At 45.8% G+C, this 20,605-nt stretch overlaps 1 protein-coding gene across 1 annotated transcript in view; it reads left to right on the plus strand.

Moving 5' to 3' along the window:
• Positions 1 to 463: 463 nt before the first annotated feature.
• Positions 464 to 20,605, plus strand: part of LOC128690545 (Krueppel-like factor 16) — a 203,351-nt gene continuing 183,209 nt past the window's right edge. Inside the window, exon 1 of the mRNA XM_053779236.2 lies at positions 464 to 1,322. Within this exon, the coding sequence (XP_053635211.2) occupies positions 617 to 1,322 (706 nt within the window). The 5' untranslated portion in view covers positions 464 to 616. The remainder of the gene's footprint in view (positions 1,323 to 20,605) is intronic.

A 20,605-nucleotide genomic window follows, 5' to 3' on the forward strand; every position in this document is an offset into this window, starting at 1 on the left:
CCACTACCAGGATCCCCCTGCGTCAACCATGCTTCCCGCGCCCTGTACCACACACACACACACACACACACTAACCGTTTATTCTCTCATTATCAAACAACTTTTATTTTCTAGACAGAAAGGAGATTTCAGCGATGCCTTCAACTGGACTACGGTAGTATTTGATGATAAGATATTTAAAGGTTCTGAGCTTCTCCGCTGACTACTTTCATTTCACTAAGCAAAATACGTTGTGAATCTAAAAGTTCACTAGTCGGTATTTATTATAAATTATTTTTTCTGTTATTCTGACTTTAATAAAAAAAAAATTTCTTCTTTGCGACACCCTGTAAATACTAGTATATTGCATCTCACTACTTATGTAAATAAATTAGGGATTATTAATGTAAAATAAGGATGAAAAGGTAGTTGGCAGCGGGCGGTGGCGGCCACATGGTGCGTGGCGAGGATCAGCTGATGCAGGAGCGCGGTAGCAGCAGCACGTGAAGCTTCAGTCCAGCGCTGGTCTTCGTGCAGCACGCACGTTGCCGCTCCTCTTATTGTTTGTGTGACCTGCACTCGAAATAGTGGCAAAAGTGAATCCTTGGACTGAGTTGTTGCATTATTATTAAACGCGATGGCGAGCTTAACGCTTGAAGAAGATTTAAATGCAGCTGCATGTTTAGTTGCCATGAAGGGCGGTGTTAGGTTGAACCAGTGGGCGGCTCCAGCCACCCACATACAACGCCCACGTCTTCAAGTAAAAACTCATCTAACGCTGCAAAACTCGTACCACGATCCACCACCAACACATACTCCTGCTTCCAGCCCCGAGCACTCACCTTGTGAATATACACACCACACCCTACCCCTCTCTCCCGCCCACCATATGTATCAGCCACCCACCCCGCCCACACCACCCTCGCCCCCTACACCCAACATGGAGGACCACTCATATTGCCCCCCCATGGATACAGACCTAACAGCAGATAACTCCGTGTACCTGATCGCCAGCATCCTAGCTGACCTCAAGCGCGTACAACAAGATCGGGTCGAAGTCAGAGAGAAAGAGCCTCCACCCACGACAGAAGACATTCCCACACCCGCCCACACCCCCACACAGACTCAGGAGCTACCACTCGACTTTAGTAGGAGAGGGGTGTCTGAGGTAGCCGCTACACCCGCCCCAACACGAACCACCAGAGGCACGGGTGGGCGGCGTGGGCGGGCCACCCAACACAAGGATAAAGAAGATAAACGAGCACACCCCTGCAGCTTCCCCGGCTGCGATAAGATATACGGAAAATCATCACATCTCAAGGCCCACCTCAGGACACACACAGGTCAGCCAGAGTTTATTTTTACCACGTGAGCATATCAGAACATTTTCACATGTTTACAGTGCTTTTTTATTAATTTTGTATCTTAGTGTTTAAGGTGTGCTCGCATATAAAATAATGCGATCTACTCAGTTTTCATAGTCCACTCTTCGCTGAAATAAGTTTTTTAGGGATTCAGAGTTTAATGGCGTTGCCCTCAAGGGAGATCGTAATGGTGCTGCCCTCTAGGGAGGTTCCTTGATGCTGGTGAGGGGCTCTTGATCCTCTCCTTTTCGTAGAACCCGATTCACTTTTATTCCCCCCTAGCCCCAAGCGCTATATGACCCTCTGCGGGTTTAGCGCTCCTCATGACTGTAATAGTAATAATGGGACTTATTCAGAAATTGTAGTGGCGTTGGCTGTGTTAGGGTAAAACAGCGGTTTTATGGAGTTGCAGGTTTCTAGTGATGTTTCTCGAGAATAGCTGGGTTAGATGGATGAAGGTGGGTGTTCCGTGCAGTTAGTGAAAGGTGACAGCTACATATACGCTTACTGCATCTCAACGTTTTTCCTCGTGTCATGATCCAACTATACGTGGCTTCAAACATGCATGAGTTAAGATAATTACGACCTAGATTAAATACAGACGCTTTACAGACTGTCCTTGAAAAAAAAATCCGTTGTTCCACTAGGCACGTGAGTATTATAGGCTTACATTCGTCATAAACTGGAAATTTAACATCGGATAATCCAATCCAATTCGGGTGTAAATGGGTTATGGATGCTAGACAGTTGTGGATTGTGGTAATTAAGTGTAGTCACGTTGAGGTAGTGGGCTAGGCTGCCCAGGAGAGCCCTTGATGCAAACCTCCACTTCGAGCCCTTCACCTGGTCCAACACCCTCCCGCACACCCACCTCACAGTTCTCGTAGTTACAGTCTTTTTGTATTTTTTTTATGTGTTCTCTGCTGGTTATAGTGAGTGGGGTGGCTGCTGTGTCAAGAACCTCTGCTAAGCGTAACCATGCGTGGCAACCTGTGTAATAAGGACTGGGTGGGCGTTGTGGGTGCAATGTGGGCGTGGTGGGTGTGGTGTGGGCGTGGACAGGCGGTGATCGCGGTGCCACGCCCACCAGCTGACGCAGCAGCAGGCGGTGGCCAGTCGATACGGGAAGTCTTGGTTGAAGGTGCCTACGCCCGGGGCAGCCTCCCTCCCCTGGGCGGATATTGCACCTGAATCAATACTGCCTTACACAGGAATAATATGGTGACGGGAGGCAGAGAAGGCGTGTGGGAGGCCGCCAACTTGTTGACATGATGCAGGGCGTGGGCTGCTGGCCCCGCGCCAAGGTTGCTTTGCCCGCTGCTGGTCTGCCCTGCAACCTGCAAGGCCGATCACCTGCCCGCGCCCCCCGCCCGACTCGCCACCCGCCCCACCACCCATCCAACTCCCTCCTTAACACTCTCCCCACTACCCACCCAGAGCCCGACCTACCACACGCCCCGCCATCCGTCCTCCCGCCCCTCCACACTGTTTATCTCATGCGCCGCACCTAATTACATGTATGGTGAATGTTTACCCTTGATTCTAGTTGTGTTATATATGTGATACGGTTGCAGTATTGATCAGTGTTGGAGGGGGTGGGGAGACCCCACCTTCCTTCTCATATTACGTAACATAAAACACTTTGACTTTTGGGGGGATTATCCTCGGTAATTTACACATGTGTTAATGTGTATGATAATTGAAATCTAGTAAATTTGTATAACCATACCTAACTAAACTTCCTTAACTTTCACAAAGTAGCTAGCGTGAGGGATGCGTAGGCGCTTATTCCTCTCCTTCAGTCATGACGAGTTGAGAATAAGGACAGTGGTGGTGGTGGTGCCTGAGGGGCGCGGTGGTGGTGGTGCCAGTGAAGGGCGTGGTGGTGGTGCCAGTGAGGGGCGTGGTGGTGGTGGTACCTGAGGGGCGTGGTGGTGGTGGTGCCAGTGAAGGGCGTGGTGGTGGTGCCAGTGAAGGGAGTGGTCGTGGTGGTTCCAGTGAGGGGTGTGGTCGTGGTGGTATCAGTGAAGGGCGTAGTCGTGGTGGTGTCAGGAGCGTGGTCGTGGTGATGCCTGTGAGGGGCCTGGTGGTGATGGTGCCAGTGAGGGGCCTGGTGGTGATGGTGCCAGTGAAGGGCCTGGTGGTGGTGGTGTCTGTTAGGGGCGTGGTGTTGATGGTGCCAGTGAGGGGGGTGGTGGTGCCTGTGACGGGCGTGGTGGTGGTGGTGCCTGTGAGGGGCCTGATTTTGGTGATGCCTGTGAGGGGCGTGGTGGTGGTGCCTGTGAAGGGCGTGGTGGTGGTTCCTGTGAGGGGCGTGGTGGTGGTGGTGCCTGAGGGGCGTGGTGGTGGTGGTGCCTGTGAGGGGCGTGGTGGTGATGGTACCAGTGAGGGGCGTTGTAGTGATGGTACCAGTGAGGGGCGTGGTGGTGCCAGTGAGTCGCATGGTGGTAGTGGTGCCAGTGAGGGGCATGGTGGTGCCTGTGAGGGGCGTGGTGGTGGTAGTGGTGCCAGTGAGGGGCATGGTGGTAGGGGGTGCCTGTGAGGGGCGTGATGGTGGGGGGTGCCAGTGAGGGGCGTGGTAGTGGTGGTGCCTGTGAGAGGTGTGGTGGTGGTGCCTGTGAGGGGCGTGGTGGTAGTGGTGCCTGTGAGGGGCATGATGGTGATGGTACCAGTGAGGGGCGTTGTAGTGATGGTACCAGTGAGGGGCGTGGTGGTGCCAGTGAGTCGCATGGTGGTAGTGGTGCCAGTGATGGGCATGGTGGTGCCTGTGAGGGGCGTGGTGGTGGTAGTGGTGTCAATGAGGGGCATGGTGGTGGGGGGTGCCAGTGAGGGGCGTGGTAGTGGTGGTGACTATGAGGTGTGGTGGTGGTGTCTGTGAGAGGTGTGGTGGTGGTGCCTGTGAGAGGTGTGGTGGTGGTGGTGCCTGTGAGGGGCATGGTGGTGATGGTACCAGTGAGGGGCGTTGTAGTAATGGCACCAGTGAGGGGCGTGGTGGTGCCAGTGAGTCGCATGGTGGTAGTGGTGCCAGTGATGGGCATGGTGGTGCCTGTGAGGGGCGTGGTGGTGGTAGTGGTGTCAGTGAGGGGCATGGTGGTGGGGGGTGCCAGTGAGGGGCGTGGTAGTGGTGGTGACTATGAGGTGTGGTGGTGGTGCCTGTGAGGGGCGTGGTGGTGGTGGTGCCTGTGAGGGGCATGGTGGTGATGGTACCAGTGAGGGGCGTTGTAGTGATGGTACCAGTGAGGGGCGTGGTGGTGCCAGTGAGTCGCATGGTGGTAGTGGTGCCAGTGAGGGGCATGGTGGTGCCTGTGAGGGGCGTGGTGGTGGTAGTGGTGTCAGTGAGGGGCATGGTGGTGGGGGGTGCCAGTGAGGGGCGTGGTAGTGGTGGTGACTATGAGGTGTGGTGGTGGTGCCTGTGAGAGGTGTGGTGGTGGTGCCTGTGAGAGGTGTGGTGGCGGTGCCTGTGAGAGGCGTGGTGGTGGTGCCTGTGAAAGGTGTGGTGGTGGTGCCTGTGAGAGGTGTGGTGGTGGTGCCTGCGAGAGGTGTGGTGGTGGTGCCTGTGAGAGGTGTGGTGGTGGTGCCTGTGAGAGGTGTGGTGGTGGTGCCTGCGAGAGGTGTGGTGATGGTGCCTGTGAGAGGTGTGGTGGTGGTGCCTGCGAGAGGTGTGGTGGTGGTGCCTGTGAGAGGTGTGGTGGTGGTGCCTGTGAGAGGTGTGGTGGTGGTGCCTGTGAGAGGTGTGGTGGTGGTGCCTGCGAGAGGTGTGGTGGTTGAAGTAGAGAGGGTGTGATAATAGATGCGAGGGATGGAGTTGTTATGGTTCCAGTGATGAAAGGCCTCATCATTTATTCCGATATACGCACCACAGCAACATTTTGCAAGAATTTCTCGTTTACTCTTGAACACAGTTATGTTTGTATTGGTAATTACCTTATAAATATATATATATATATATATATATATATATATATATATATATATATATATATATATATATATATATATATATATATATTATTGAAGAGCATCGAGTCATTTATGAGTTGAATTATACCATATGTACAACAACCTGATCGATCAGGCTAGCAACCAGGAGGCCTGGTCTGGGACCGTACCGCTGAGGCGATGACCTCCGGAAACGATTCCAGGTAACCAGGTACTTAGGTTTTTAATTGGAGGTATTGTGCACTTTCTACCATGACTCTTGCTTTTGTAAGGTGTTAATTTAGTGTGCAGATGTGGAATCAGTCCATACAGTATTATTGACTTGTAAATAGTGATAGACTTTACTTGTATGTGATCCAGCGAGAGAAAGCGAAGATATTTTAGGTATTTCAAACACTTGTATTTTAACTGATGCAGGCAGTAAAAGTTCTCTCCAGATTCTCTATGTCTGCAATTTCGCCACTTTAATTGTGTTTCCCTTGTATTGCAATATTATTGGCAGTGGGGAATTGTTGAAGGTTCAGTGGTGGTGGGTGTGGCAGGATCGAGTACTAGAGGGTGTGGCAGGGTCGAGTACTGGGGGGATGTGGAAGGGTCGAGTACTAGAGGGTGTGGCAGCATCGAGTGCTAGTGGTGAGTTTAAAGTATCTTAGGCGGTATATGGTGGTGGTGGGTGTGGTAGGTTAAGCAGTGGATGTAGTAGGTTCTGTAGCGGTGGTGGGTGTGGCAGATTTAGTGGTTATGGTAGGTGTGGCAGGTTTAGTGGTGGTGGTGGATGTTGCAGGTTTAGTGACTGAGGCGGCAGGATAAGTGGTTGTGGGTGTGGCAAATTTAGTAGTGGTGGTGGATGTTCTAGGATTGATTACTGGTAGTGGGTGTGTTAGTGTTAAGTACTGGTGGTGTGTGACAGATTGCATAGCGGTGGTGGTAGTGGATGTGGCAGGTTGAGTAGTAGTGGAGATGGTGGTAAGTGTGGTAAGTACTGGTAGTGGGCGTGGCAAGACTAGGAAGGTGTGTGGCAGGTGGTGGGTGTGGCGGAAGGTGTGAGGTAAGGGGGTGTGGCAGGTGTGGGCAGTGTGGTGCGATTGCATCTTGCTGGTACATTGTAGAGTGCACCAGTAAAATGCATGAGAGCGAGATGATGATGGAGGTGTACGGGGCGGGTGTCGTACTGAGGGACTTACTTCTCAAGTATGATGATGAAATTGCATGTACAACGTTATTGTGTTACGGTACGTAAAGAGTCGTGCGGTGTGTGGGTGAAGGAGGTGTGGATGGAGGGGGCGGTGGTGGTCGATACCTGGCGTGCATCACAACCACTGTTGAAACATTGATGCCGCCCTTGTGGGGTACAGGCACCACAGATCACCTCCCCCCGCTCCACTAGAAGCCTACTGCAGTAATCTTCACAACAAAAGTAAGTATAAATATTATATATCCTGCTTAAATCATTCCAACTTGTCGACCATTGTGACATTAACAGACTTTGGCAACATGTACCATGGAGCCTAGCAGAATGTTGGCATGAGTTTCAGGAACGCCATAAATCTTATATATGAGGCCTAAATTTGTTGTCTCTTAATAAGAACATAAAAATACTGGAGCACTGCAACAGGTATACTGACTCATGCTAGGCAGGTCTACTGGCTCATGCTAGGCAAGTCTACTGGCTCATGCTATGCAGGTCTACTGGCTCATGCTAGGCAAGTCTACTGGCTCATGCTAGGCAGGCCTACTGGCTGATGCTAGGCAGGTCTACTGGCTCATGCTAGGCAGGTCTACTGGCTCATGCTAGGCAGGTCTACTGGCTCATGCTAGGCAGGTCTACTGGCTGATGCTAGGCAGGTCTACTGGCTGATGCTAGGCAGGTCTACTGGCTCATGCTAGGCAAGTCTACTGGCTCATGCTAGGCAGGTCTACTGGCTCATGCTAGGCAGGTCTACTGGCTCATGCTAGGCAAGTCTACTGGCTCATGATAGGCAGGTCTACTGGCTCATGCTAGGCAGGTCTACTGGCTCATGCTAGGCAGGTCTACTGGCTCATGCTAGGCAGGTCTACTGGCTCATGCTAGGCAGGTCTACTGGCTCATGCTAGGCAGGTCTACTGGCTCATGCTAGGCAAGTCTACTGGCTCATGCTAGGCAGGTCTACTGGCTCATGCTAGGAAGGTCTACTGGCTCATGCTAGGCAAGTCTACTGGCTTATGCTAGGCAGGTCTACTGGCTCATGCTAGGCAGGTCTACTGGCTCATGCTGGGAAGGTCTACTGGCTCATGCTAGGCAGGTCTACTGGCTCATGTTAGGAAGGTCTACTGGCTCATGCTAGGCAGGTCTACTGGCTCATGCTGGGAAGTTGTAATTAACACCCACTCATGTATCCGTCCAACCGAATTTAATGATCTCTTATAATGCATTGTGTGGATACTTTATTCGCAGCGCCCCAGTTGTTCTAGCAAGACTAGTTTTGATAAATTAGACACATGTGCAACACTTGGGTATCTTTATTGAGGAAACGTTTCACCACATCTAGCATGGGCCAGTAGGCCTTCTGCAGTGTTCCTCCATTCTTATGTTATGTTATCAGTCCATCCAAAGGAGAATGGTGAAGAACAGGAGGAGTTTGAGGTAATCAGTCCCTCAGCCTAGAGTCGATGTAATCAGTCCATCAGTATTGAAAAGAATACAACACATGTGTGAAAAAGTGGCTTATATACTGTAGACAGGTTAGGTGAAGCAGTCGTAGGTGGTATCGCACTTGACAAATCCAAATGTGGAAGTAGGTCATGCCTAAAGGTTAGGCAAGTGAAGAATTCTCCGTATTAAGATCCCAAGATGTTGCTCGGGACCTTAATCTTCACCTCACCTGTCTACAGTATATAAACCATACCACGGGTGGGGTTTGAACCCGCGGTCAGAGTCTCAAAACTCCAGACCGTTGCGTTAGCCAGTGGCTAACGCGACGGTCTGGAGTTGTGAGACTCTCTGCGGAGAAGACAACACTCAACACCGCAGAATCCTGGAACCATCACTTATAAGAGCATAAGAACATAAGAACGAAGGAACACTGCAGAAGGCCTACTGGCCCATGCGAGGCAGGTCCAAGTCTCCTACCGGCTTAAGCCAATGCACCCAACCTAGTCAGGTCAGGTCACATTGACTTAAGGGAGGAACACGGCAACCGACCTGGTAGCACAAGCTATCAGGTCCAACTCACACCCACCCACATCCACTCATGTATTTATCCAACCTATTTTTAAAGCTACACAACGTTCTGGCCTCTATAACTGTACTCGGGAGTTTGTTCCACTCATCCATAACTCTATTACCAAACCAGTACTTTCCTATATCCTTCCTGAATCTGAATTTTTCCAACTTAAAACCATTGCTGCGAGTCCTGTCTAGGCTAGATATTTTCAGCACACTATTTACATCCCCTTTATTTATTCCTGTCTTCCATTTATACACCTCAATCATATCCCTCCTAATTCTACGTCTTTCTAGAGAGTGCAGATTCAGGGCCCTTAGTCTATCCTCATAGGGAAGGTTTCTGATACATGGGATCAACTTTGTCATCCTCCTTTGTACATTTTCCAGAGAATTTATATGTTGTGTACGAATGGTATACAATACCGACAAGATGAGATTAAGACACATGTGCAACATCTGGGTATCTTTATTGTAGACGTTTCGCCATCCATTGGCTTTATCAATACAAATTCTAGGACATAACTTGAAGACAGTAGAACTATGTACAGAAGATGAGGTAATCAGTCCCTCAACCTAGGAGTAGGTGCGAAGAGCACCTACCAGTGAATATGCCCTCGTCTGCTACACCTGACGTTACTATATAAGCGCCAGGATCCTTTCTTCTGCTTCAGAATCTCCACGACTATGGTGCTCTTCGCACCTACTCCTAGGTTGAGGGACTGATTACCTCATCTTCTGTACATAGTTCTACTGTCTTCAAGTTATGTCCTAGAATTTGTATTGATAAAGCCACTGGATGGCGAAACGTCTACAATAAAGATACCCAGATGTTGCACATGTGTCTTAATCTCATCAGAATTTATATCCATTCTGTAATACAGTGACCAAAACTGTGCAGCATAATCTAAATGAGGCCTAACCAAGGATGTATAGAGTTGAAGAACAACCTGAGGACTCCTATTATTTATGCTTCTTGATATGAAGCCAAGGATTCTATTAGCTTTATTGCGAACACTTATGCACTGTTGTCTTGGTTTCAGATTACTGCTAACCAGAACTCCTAAATCTTTTTCGCAATCCGTAATATTAAGATCTACATTATTTAGTTTATATGTGGCATGGTTATTGTCCTGTCCAACATTTAGAACTTTGCATTTGTCTATATTAAACTGCATCTGCCACTTCTCCGACCACTGCATCAGTCCATTCAAATCTTCCTGGAGTGCTCGAATGTCCTCGTCAGAATGAATTCGACGGCCTATTTTGGTGTCATCGGCAAACTTGCCGATGTCGCTCTTTATGCCCTCATCTATGTCGTTTATGTAGATTGTGAACAGCAGGGGGCCCAACACTGACCCCTGTGGAACACCGCTCGTGACGCTTCCCCACTCTGATTTCTCCCCATTTATGCAAACTCTCTGCTGCCTATTTGTCAACCATGCCTCTATCCAGGAAAAAATTTCTCCTATTCCATGTGCCTTAATTTTCCTCAATAGTCTCTGATGTGGGACCCTGTCAAAAGCCTTACTGAAGTCCATATACACAATATCATATTCATTACCATGATCTACCTCCTCAAATACCTTAGTGAAAAAAGTTAATAAATTCGTAAGGCAGGAACGCCCCTTTGTAAAACCATGCTGAGATTCGTTGATTAATTTATGCTTTTCAAAGTGGCTACGAACTGCCTCGGCAATTATTGATTCCATAAATTTTCCCAATATGGAGGTTAGGCTTATTGGTCTATAGTTCGAAGCTAAGGACCTGTCACCTGCTTTGAAAATAGGTATCACATTTGCCATTTTCCACTTATCTGGCACCATGCCAGTTTGTAGTGATATGTTGAAAAGATTAGCCAAAGGTGTGCTAAGCTCCTCTTTACATTCCTTTAGAACCCTTGCATACAGTTCATCAGGGCCTGGGGATTTGTTAGGTTTTAATTTATCTATTTGCCTTAGGACCATGTCACTTGTGACCCTAATCGTGCACAGTTTATTATCGTCCTGTTCTACATAATTTATCATTACTGGAATATCGCTGGTATCCTCCTGTGTAAAAACTGAGAGGAAGTATGTGTTAAAAATTCTACACATTTCCTTATCACTGTCAGTGAGCTGACCCAAGGAACTTTTGAGTGGGCCTATCTTGTCCCTGATCTTACTTCTGTATACCTGAAAGAATCCTTTTGGGTTAGTCTTCGATTCTCTTGCAACTTTAACCTCATAATCTCTTTTTGCTTTTCTAATTCCCTTTTTTATTTCTCTCTTTAACTGAATATATCGATTTCTTAATTTCCCCTCTCCTCTTTTGATTTGCCTATATATGCCTCTCTTTTGACCAATCAGATATTTTAATCTATTGTTCATCCATTTAGGATCATTTTTGTTTGATCTGATTTCCCTATTTGGAACATAATTTGACTGAGCAGCTAGAACTATGCCCTGGAAAGCATCATATCGGCAACCATCACCACCTACCTGACCCTTAGTCAGGTCATTCCAGTTCAGCCCACCTAAGTAATTTTTCAGTCCTATGAAATCAGCCAAGCGAAAGTCAGGGATGGAGACTTGATTGCCATTATTAGGGGAATTCTGGTGACGTGTACTTAGCTCTGCGAAGACCTGTTTGTGTGCTCTCTGTGAATCTGAACCAGGATGCCCTCTCTTGAGCAACTTTACCAGCAGCTGAGAGAAGAGCTCAGATTTGCTAAGATGGAGATACGGCGATTAACGGAGGAGAACAAGAGGATTCGTAGTAATCCTCCTGTTGTGAGTCCCCAGGTTAAGAGGGGAGCTTGGTCAGTGGCCGGGCAACATGGAACCAAGCTGAAGATCAAGAAATCGGTTGGAGAGGCAGAAACAACGAGAAACCAGAAGACTACCGTGGAAACTTCCAACCCATTCTCGGTGCTACCCGACGAATGTGAGTGTTCTACTAAGAATGCCACAACGAGCACCAAAGAAGCATTGGCAGACGTGAGTGAGACATCCCTAGAAACCCCAACGAAGACCATCGAGAACGTCTTGACGAATTCTACAAGTGGTGTAATGCTACCTGGCGAATGCGAGTCGACTACTCGGAGCATCACGACGGACGACGCCAAGGAAGGTAAAAACATTGTTGTTGTTGGAGATAGCCAGATTAAGTACATGGATAGGGCATTCTGCTTGAAGGACAGGAGTAGGAGGCAGAGAGTGTGTTTTCCTGGGGCTGGGATGAAGGATATTGTTAGCCGTCTGGATGACATCATGAGAGGTAATGGGAGCAATCCTATTATCTGTCTCAGTGCTGGAGGCAACGATGTTGGCAGACGTAGGAGTGAGGACCTGATTAGCAGGTATAGGTCAGCAATAGAGATAATTAGGAGGAAGGGTGGGAAACCTGTCATATGTGGCATTTTGCCAAGGAGAGGAGTTGGAAATGAATGGTTGTCCAGAGCAATTGGTGTCAATTGCTGGCTGGACAAATACTGTAAGGAAAATGCGGTAACATTCATTGACAACTGGGACCTCTTCTATGGCAGAAATGACATGTATGCCAGGGATGGGGTTCACTTATCTAGGTGTGGGGTGGGAGCACTGGCCAACGCAGTGGAGGGAGCTGTTAGGTCTTTAAACTAGGAATAGTTAGTGGTATGGGTTTTTGCGGGAAAACTGTGAAGTCTCAGGGTAGTAATATGAGTACTAGGAGAACTAGTAATAGGCAAAATGAGATGGATATTGGAAAGCCAGTGGCACTAATTGACAAGGACAGTAATAGGTTTAGTGGAATAACAGAAAGGAGCAGGAAGGGTAAAGAGAGAGGAGGGTCTTTAAGTATTTATTACACAAATAGTCGCAGTGCTAGGAATAAGATGGACGAGTTGAGACTAGTTGCTAGTGCAGGTAACATAGATGTATTTGCCATTACTGAGACGTGGTTTAATTCAAAAAGTCGGGACATGCCTGCAGAATGTCACATTCAGGGTTTTAAATTGTTCCAAGTAGATAGAAGTATCGGGAAGGGGGGTGGGGTGGCATTGTATGTCCGAGATCGCTTGAACTGTTGCATAAAAACGGGTATTAAGTCTGAAGTAACACATACAGAGTCTGTTTGGATAGAATTTTCAGAGGGGCATGAAAAATTAACTTTAGGTGTGATATACCGTCCCCCAAATTTAGATAGGGACCAGGGGAGACTACTATGGGAGGAAATTGTTAGGGCCACAAGGCACGATAATGTAGTAATTCTAGGAGACTTTAACTTTACTCATATTGATTGGAATTTCTTGACTGGGAATTTAGAATCATACAACTTCTTAGAAGTAGTTCAGGATTGTTTTTTGATGCAGTTTGTGACAGAACCTACAAGGGGTAATAACCTGCTTGACTTAGTTTTGGCAAACAATGAATCCCTTGTTAATAATTTAGAAGTTTCAGAGGAACTGGGTGCTAGCGACCACAAATCAATTACATTTAGAATTGAATGGAAGTATGATAGTAGGGATAACTCAGTAACAGTCCCAGATTTTCGCTTAGCAGATTACGATGGGCTTAGAGAACACTTATCATCTGTTGACTGGGGTAACGAAGAGAGCTATCAATATGACAGTTTTCTGAACACAATACATGCTGCTCAAAGAGCGTTTATCCCTTATAAAGAAATTAGATCAAATAGAAATGACCCAATGAATGAATAATAGGCTGAAATATCTACTAGGGCATAAGAAAGGAATTTATAGGCGTATGAAAAGAGGCGAGGGTCATCTTATGAATCAGTATATTGACATTAAGAGGGACATTAAAAAGGGGATAAGAAAAGCTAAAAGGGACTATGAAATTAAAGTTGCTAGGGATTCTAAAACTAACCCAAAAACTTTTTTCCAGGTATATAGAACAAAAGTCAGAGATAAGATAGGTCCCCTTAAAAATAACTATGGGCATCTTACTGCTCGATTTTAAATAATTATTTTCTCTCGGTTTTTACACAGGAAGACACTAATAATATTCCGGTAATTAATTTTTATAGTGGGCCAGAAGAAGATAAATTATGTAACATCCCAGTCACTAGTGAAATGGTTGTGAAGCAGATAGACCAACTGAAGCAAAATAAGTCACCGGGTCCTGATGAGGTTTTTTTCTAGGGTTCTAAAGGAATGCAAAATGAAAGTCTGTGAACCATTAACTAATATTTTTAATTTATCTCTTCAAACAGGTGTAGTATCTGATGTGTGGAAGATGGCTAATGTAATTCCTATTTTTAAAACAGGGGACAAGTCGTTACCGTCAAATTACCACCCAATAAACCTGACCTCAATTGTAGGCAAATTACTAGAGTCAATTATAGCTCAAATTATAAGAAGCCATCTCGATAAGCATAGCTTGATTAATGATACTCAGCATGGATTCACAAGAGGCTGGTGTTGTCTAACTAATTCTTCAGTCGAGTACAGAAAAGTTGATAGAAGCAGAAGATACTTGAAGACGATGTAATCAGTCCATTACCCTTAAAGTTTTGAGGTGGTCAGTCCCTCAGTCTGGATAAACGATCTTTGAGCAGCATGTATTGTGTTCAGAAAACTGTCATACTGATAGCTCTCTTCGTTACCCTAGTCAACAGATGATAAGTGTTGTCTAAGCCCATCGTAATCTGCTAAGCGAAAATCTGGGACTGTTACTGAGTTATCCCTACTATCATACTTCCATTCAATTCTAAATGTAATTGATTTGTGGTCGCTAGCACCCAGTTCCTCTGAAACTTCTAAATTATTAACAAGGGATTCATTGTTTGCCAGAACTAAGTCAAGCAGGTTATTACCCCTTGTAGGTTCTGTCACAAACTGCTTCAAAAAACAATCCTGAACTACTTCTAAGAAGTCGTATGATTCTAAATTCCCAGTCAAGAAATTCCAATCAATATGACTAAAGTTAAAGTCTCCTAGAATTACTACATTATCGTGCCTTGTGGCCCTAGCAATTTCCTCCCATAGTAGTCTCCCCTGGTCCCTATCTAAATTTGGGGGACGGTATATCACACCTAAAATTAACTTTTCATGCCCCTCTGAAAATTCTATCCAAACAGACTCTGTATGTGTTACTTCAGACTTAATACCCGTTTTTATGCAACAGTTCAAGCGATCTCGGACATACAGTGCAACCCCACCCCCCTTCCTGATACTTCTATCTACTTGGAACAATTTAAAACCCTGAATGTGACATTCTGCAGGCATGTCCCGACTTTTTGAATTAAACCACGTCTCAGTAATGGCAAATACATCTATGTTACCTGCACTAGCAACTAGTCTCAACTCGTCCATCTTATTCCTAGCACTGCGACTATTTGTGTAATAAATACTTAAAGACCCTCCTCTCTCTTTACCCTTCCTGCTCCTTTCTGTTATTCCACTAAACCTATTACTGTCCTTGTCAATTAGTGCCACTGGCTTTCCAATATCCACCTTATTTTGCCTATTACTAGTTCTCCTAGTACTCATATTACTACCCTGAGACTTCACAGTTTTCCGCAAAAACCCATACCACTAACTATTCCTAGTTTAAAGACCTAACAGCTCCCTCCACTGCGTTGGCCAGTGCTCCCACCCCACACCTAGATAAGTGAACCCCATCCCTGGCATACATGTCATTTCTGCCATAGAAGAGGTCCCAGTTGTCAATGAATGTTACCGCATTTTCCTTACAGTATTTGTCCAGCCAGCAATTGACACCAATTGCTCTGGACAACCATTCACTTCCAACTCCTCTCCTTGGCAAAATGCCACATATGACAGGTTTCCCACCCTTCCTCCTAATTATCTCTATTGCTGACCTATACCTGCTAATCAGGTCCTCACTCCTACCTCTGCCAACATCGTTGCCTCCAGCACTGAGACAGATAATAGGATTGCTCCCATTACCTCTCATGATGTCATCCAGACGGCTAACAATAACCTTCATCCCAGCCCCAGGAAAACACACTCTCTGCCTCCTACTCCTATCCTTCAAGCAGAATGCCCTATCCATGTACCTAATCTGGCTATCCCCAACAACAACAATGTTTTTACCTTCCTTGGCGTCGTCCGTCGTGATGCTCCGAGTAGTCGACTCACATTTGCCAGGTAGCATTACACCACTTGTAGAATTCGTCAAGACGTTCTCGATGGTCTTCGTTGGGGTTTCTAGGGATGTCTCACTCACGTCTGCCAATGCTTCTTTGGTGCTCGTTGTGGCATTCCCAGTAGAACACTCACATTCGTCAGGTAGCACCGAGAATGGGTTGGAAGTTTCCACGGTAGTCTTCTGGTTTCTGGTTGTTTCTGCCTCTCCAACCGTTTTCTTGATCTTCAGCTTGGTTCCATGTTGCCCGGCCACTGACCAAGCTCCCCTCTTAACCTGGGGACTCACAACTGGAGGATTACTACGAATCCTCTTGTTCTCCTCCGTTAATCGCCGTATCTCCATCTTAGCAACTCTGAGCTCTTCTCTCAGCTGCTGGTAAAGTTGCTCAAGAGAGGGCATCCTGGTTCAGATTCACAGAGAGCACACAAACAGGTCTTCACAGAGCTAAGTACACGTCACCACTCAAGTACACGTCACCACTGATGTTTGTCCAATCTCTTTTTAAAGCCACCCTAGGTCCTAGCCTCTGTCACCCTACTTGGAAGATTGTTCCACGCATCCACAACTCTGTTCGAAAACCAGTACTTACCTATGTCCTTTCTAAATCTAAATTTATCTAACTTAAATCCGTTATTTCTTGTTCTTAGCTTGTTCGACATCCTCAGTACTTTATTAATATCACCTTTGTTTATGCCCCTCATCCACTTAAACACCTCTGTTATATCTCCTCATTCTACGTCTCTCCAGAGAGTGAAGATTCAAGGCTCTAAGTCTATCTTCATGCCGGAGATTCCTTATACAGTAAATCATTTTTGACATTCTTCTCAGTATGTTCTCCAATGAAACAATATCCATCCTGTAGTAAGGAGACCAAAACTGAGTGGCATAATCCAAATGAGGCCTCACTAGTGATGTATAGAAGCGCTGTGATAATTGGTTTAAAACCGACAAGTTGAAGATTGAGAAACTTATGCAATATGGGAATCTTTATTGGAGAAACGTTTCGCCACACAGTGGCTTCATCAGTCCAATACAAAGCAGAAAGGTGTAATGAGAGGAGTCTGAGATAATCAGTCCCTCAGCCTGGAGTCGATGTGTTCACTCCATCAATCTTGTGGAAAATACAGCATAGGGCCGTAGAAGTGGCTTATATACTGTAGTCGGGTGAGGCGAAGCAAGAGGAGGCGGGGTCATAGTGGTACCATCCACTAGTCTAAGTAGATCTTCGTCCAAAGGTTGGACAAGTTGAAGAATTCTTTGTATCAAGATCCCATGGTGTTGCAGTGTCGACTCCAGGCTGAGGGACTGATTACCTCAAACTCCTGATCTTTACCATTCTTCTTTGTATTGGACTGATGAAGCCACATTGTGGCGAAACATTTTCACACTAAAGATACCCAAGTGTTGTACATGTGTCTAATTTATCAACTTGTCGGTTGCCTGAATCATTTATTTACAGGGTCCCTGATGCTAGGAGACTGGTGCTACTAATATTGTGTCCTTGCCCACACCTGTCCCCCACGCACAGCCCACCCCCCACGAACAGCCCACCCCCAACTCGCCACGTTCATTCTCTAATTTGTATCTCCCATTCTCATCCTTTGCACTTGTTTCTTCCTCATACTTTGCTCGGCTTAAAGTCTGTCAACGGCTAGCTTGAGGTCATTAAGGCTGCATGCAGTTCATCTGAACCCTGATCATCAAGAATACTTTGAACAGTAGTTTATACCTTCTCTCCATATTCTCACTCCTTACCTTGTATGAGAGCCATTGCATGGTTGAAGGTCCCGACACTATACGCTAGATAAGCTGGGTACCTTGACGAGGACATTAATTAGCCTTTGGACATCATCATGTTATGGCAGAGGTATCAACTCCCGATATTAAACTATTATCTGACCAATCTCGAGGCGCTTATCATCCATAATGTCGATGCGTATTGATCGAGGCTACAGGTAATCAATGTCATAAGAACATAAGAATAGAGAAGCACAGTAATAGGCTTGCTGACCCATGGTAGACAGGTCCTCAAATCCAACCATTCTCACTCATATATTTATCTTAGAAAACGGTGAAAAAATACCTACTCTTGAATAAGTAAAAGAGACCTCGACTTTTCAGCACCCTTCGTGCATAGGGGAATTACCAAAAGAACCTTCAGCTACTTTCAGGAGGGAAGTTCATAAGTTCCTCAAGCTCCTGATCAGCTGGGCTGTGGTGCATACTTTGAACTGCGTGCACTTGACACCAACAGCCTAGTTGATCAGGCCAGCAACCGAGAGACTTGAGCTGGACCTGGCCGTGGGGGCGGTGCCCTCTGAAATTAACAGTGTGTATACGCAAGGTGCTAGCTTTCATGACTACTTGGCAGATTGGCATGCGTTCGTAGAGACAGTTTGTGAAGTTTAAAGTCTGTAACTACACTTGGGTCATTAAGGCTGCAATGCAGTTCAGTTATACAATAAGATCAAGGATACTTTAATCCCTAAAACAGAGATTACAGTAATCGGTGTATATACACCGAGATTTTATTCTGATTATGAACCCACAGAGCCACTATAAGCCACTATGACTTATTACCATTAAGGTCATTTGATCTTTTTCCCCAGGATGCAACCCAAAGCAGTCACCTAACATCCAGGTTTCTACTTATTGTTAGGTGAACAAACGCAACAGGTGTAAGGAAACGTGTCCAACGTTTCCACTTGCCCTGGGAGTGAACTCAGGTCCTTTATATGTAAGCTTAAGGTGTTGTCTCTAGAGAGATATACTCCTCTCTGTACCCTGTCTGTAGGAGTAATGTTTACATGGGCGTGTGTTTGGGTGCATGTGTCCGGCTGGGGTGCCCCTCCAGCTGCTCTACAGGAAATGCTTTGTCGTTCCCCAGCTTCCATGTGGCGGCCTCCTGGGTGGGCGTGGGCGTGGGCGGTCCGGGAGGCAGGAATGCTAGGGGTGGAATTCCCTGCTGAGGAAGAGAAGAATATAGGCTTGTCTGATAAATTACACAAATTGCACAACACTTGGGTAACTTTATTGAGGAAAAATTTCGCCACACAGTGGCTTCATCAGTCCTATACAAAAAAAATGGTGAAGATCAGAAGGAGTTTGAGGTAATCAGTTCCTCAGCCTGGAGTTGATGTAATCAGTCCATCAATTCTCACCATTCTTCTTTCTATAGGATTGATGAAGCCACTGTGTGGCGAAACGTTCCCTCAATAAAGATAACCCAAGTGTTGCACATGTGTAATTTATCACCCTGTTGGTTCTCTGAACCATTTATTTACATAAACTTGCTTACCTGGAGGATGTTTCTGGGATCAATGCCCCCGTGGCCCAGTCCTTGACCAAGCCTCCCGGTGGATCAGAGCATGATCAACCTGGCTGTTGCTGCTGGCCGCGCGTAGTCCAGCGTACGAACCACAGCTCGACTGATCGGGTACTGACTTAGGTATCTGTCCAGCTCCCTCTTAAAGACAGCCTGGTGGGAGGCTGTTGGACTGTCTTGTGAACACAGCTTAAAAATTTTACTGCAAGGTAAGTAGGCTCTCTGGGAGCCCCGCGCCCCTGGCCACTTCGTCATTACGTCAGTGTATTCTTGTCAGCACGTACCAACCCTCCTGTGCATTTTTATTAAGCACAAATGTGTTGCTCTCTTATATTCACCAGTGACTAAATATTAATGGCCTACATCTCATCCCTTGTTTCTGAAGCCAAACACAGATATGCATGAATTTCCAACAAAGGGATGCGAGTCAAACAATGGATTCCCTCTCTTGCTTCCAGAATAGGGTAAAATTTACACCTTGGTTAAACAAGTATTAAAAATAGGAAATGTTGAATGTATTTTTTTGGATGACAAAAACCTTAAAAAAATTATCAGAAAAATTGGAAAATAACATTGGAGGAAATGAACGATGGAAGACTATACATAATAGACTAGAAGACGTTGCTGTTGCTAGAATAAGATTGTTAGAAGTGTCTCTGCTTGTGTGAAGATTCTTCTCTTTCATCTTATTCTTATTCTTCTTCGTATTATTATTATTATTATTTATTATTATTTTTAATATTCACTGGGAAGCGCTAAACCTGTAGGGATCAAAAAGTGCCAGGAGAAAGTGAGGTAGGTAGGTTCAGTGAACGGAAAGGTAGGTCCAGTTCCTTGAAGATATACTGAGCCAGTCACTGGTATAAAGGCGCCTTCCTTGATGTGAAATGCATTGCACGAACTGTGTCATAAATCGTCCTAATATTTAAACCGTAACTCTAGGAGCTTGCACCAGCACCTAATTAAGATTTAACTAAATGTACACTTTGCCAGAGGAACTAGTACCACACCCTGCGTTATTACGTGTTGGGAAGCGAAACAGTTCTCGTGAATTCAGACACATCTCACTCAGTTATTATTATAATAAAAAAGAAGCGCTGAACCTACAAGGGTCATACAGCATCTCGCTCACAAATGTTTAACAAATGTTATAGTATTTTATCCCTAGTGGTATATCACCTGCCATTCTGGGAAAAGTACCTCAACTTTGCCTATTCTCATTAATCATTAAAAATTGTCTAAATTTAAGCTTCCTTTCTAAATTATTGGATATAAGTCATAAGTGCATGTAAACTACATTGTATTTTCTTTATGGCTTAATTCATACGTCTGCCTACACAACGCATTTACGAGTACTTCCAATTCATAAATATGTGAAAAGTTCATTGCTGTTATCAAAGCTATCAAAGATGTTGTGGCCGAGTTCCAGGGCCTATAATGGGCCTTTGTAATTTTCTGACTGGCCGCCCACAGGATGGCTGTGGGGCGTATAATAGTCATCAAGTTAAAACTGTAACAATAAACATATTAAACCTTAAATTTTGCGGACAGATCAAAACAAATTGCCAGAACTGTCAAATCACTTCGTTATTAATACATGAAATCTTGAGGCTACACATTTTACATTAACAGGGTAATTCAAATAAAGGATGATATTGTTCTCTAAGAAATGTCAAGTGTAATACGTAAAGATACAGCT

The sequence above is a fragment of the Cherax quadricarinatus genome, chromosome 29 (assembly GCF_038502225.1).
Source record: "Cherax quadricarinatus isolate ZL_2023a chromosome 29, ASM3850222v1, whole genome shotgun sequence".
Taxonomy (NCBI): Eukaryota; Metazoa; Arthropoda; class Malacostraca; order Decapoda; family Parastacidae; genus Cherax; species Cherax quadricarinatus.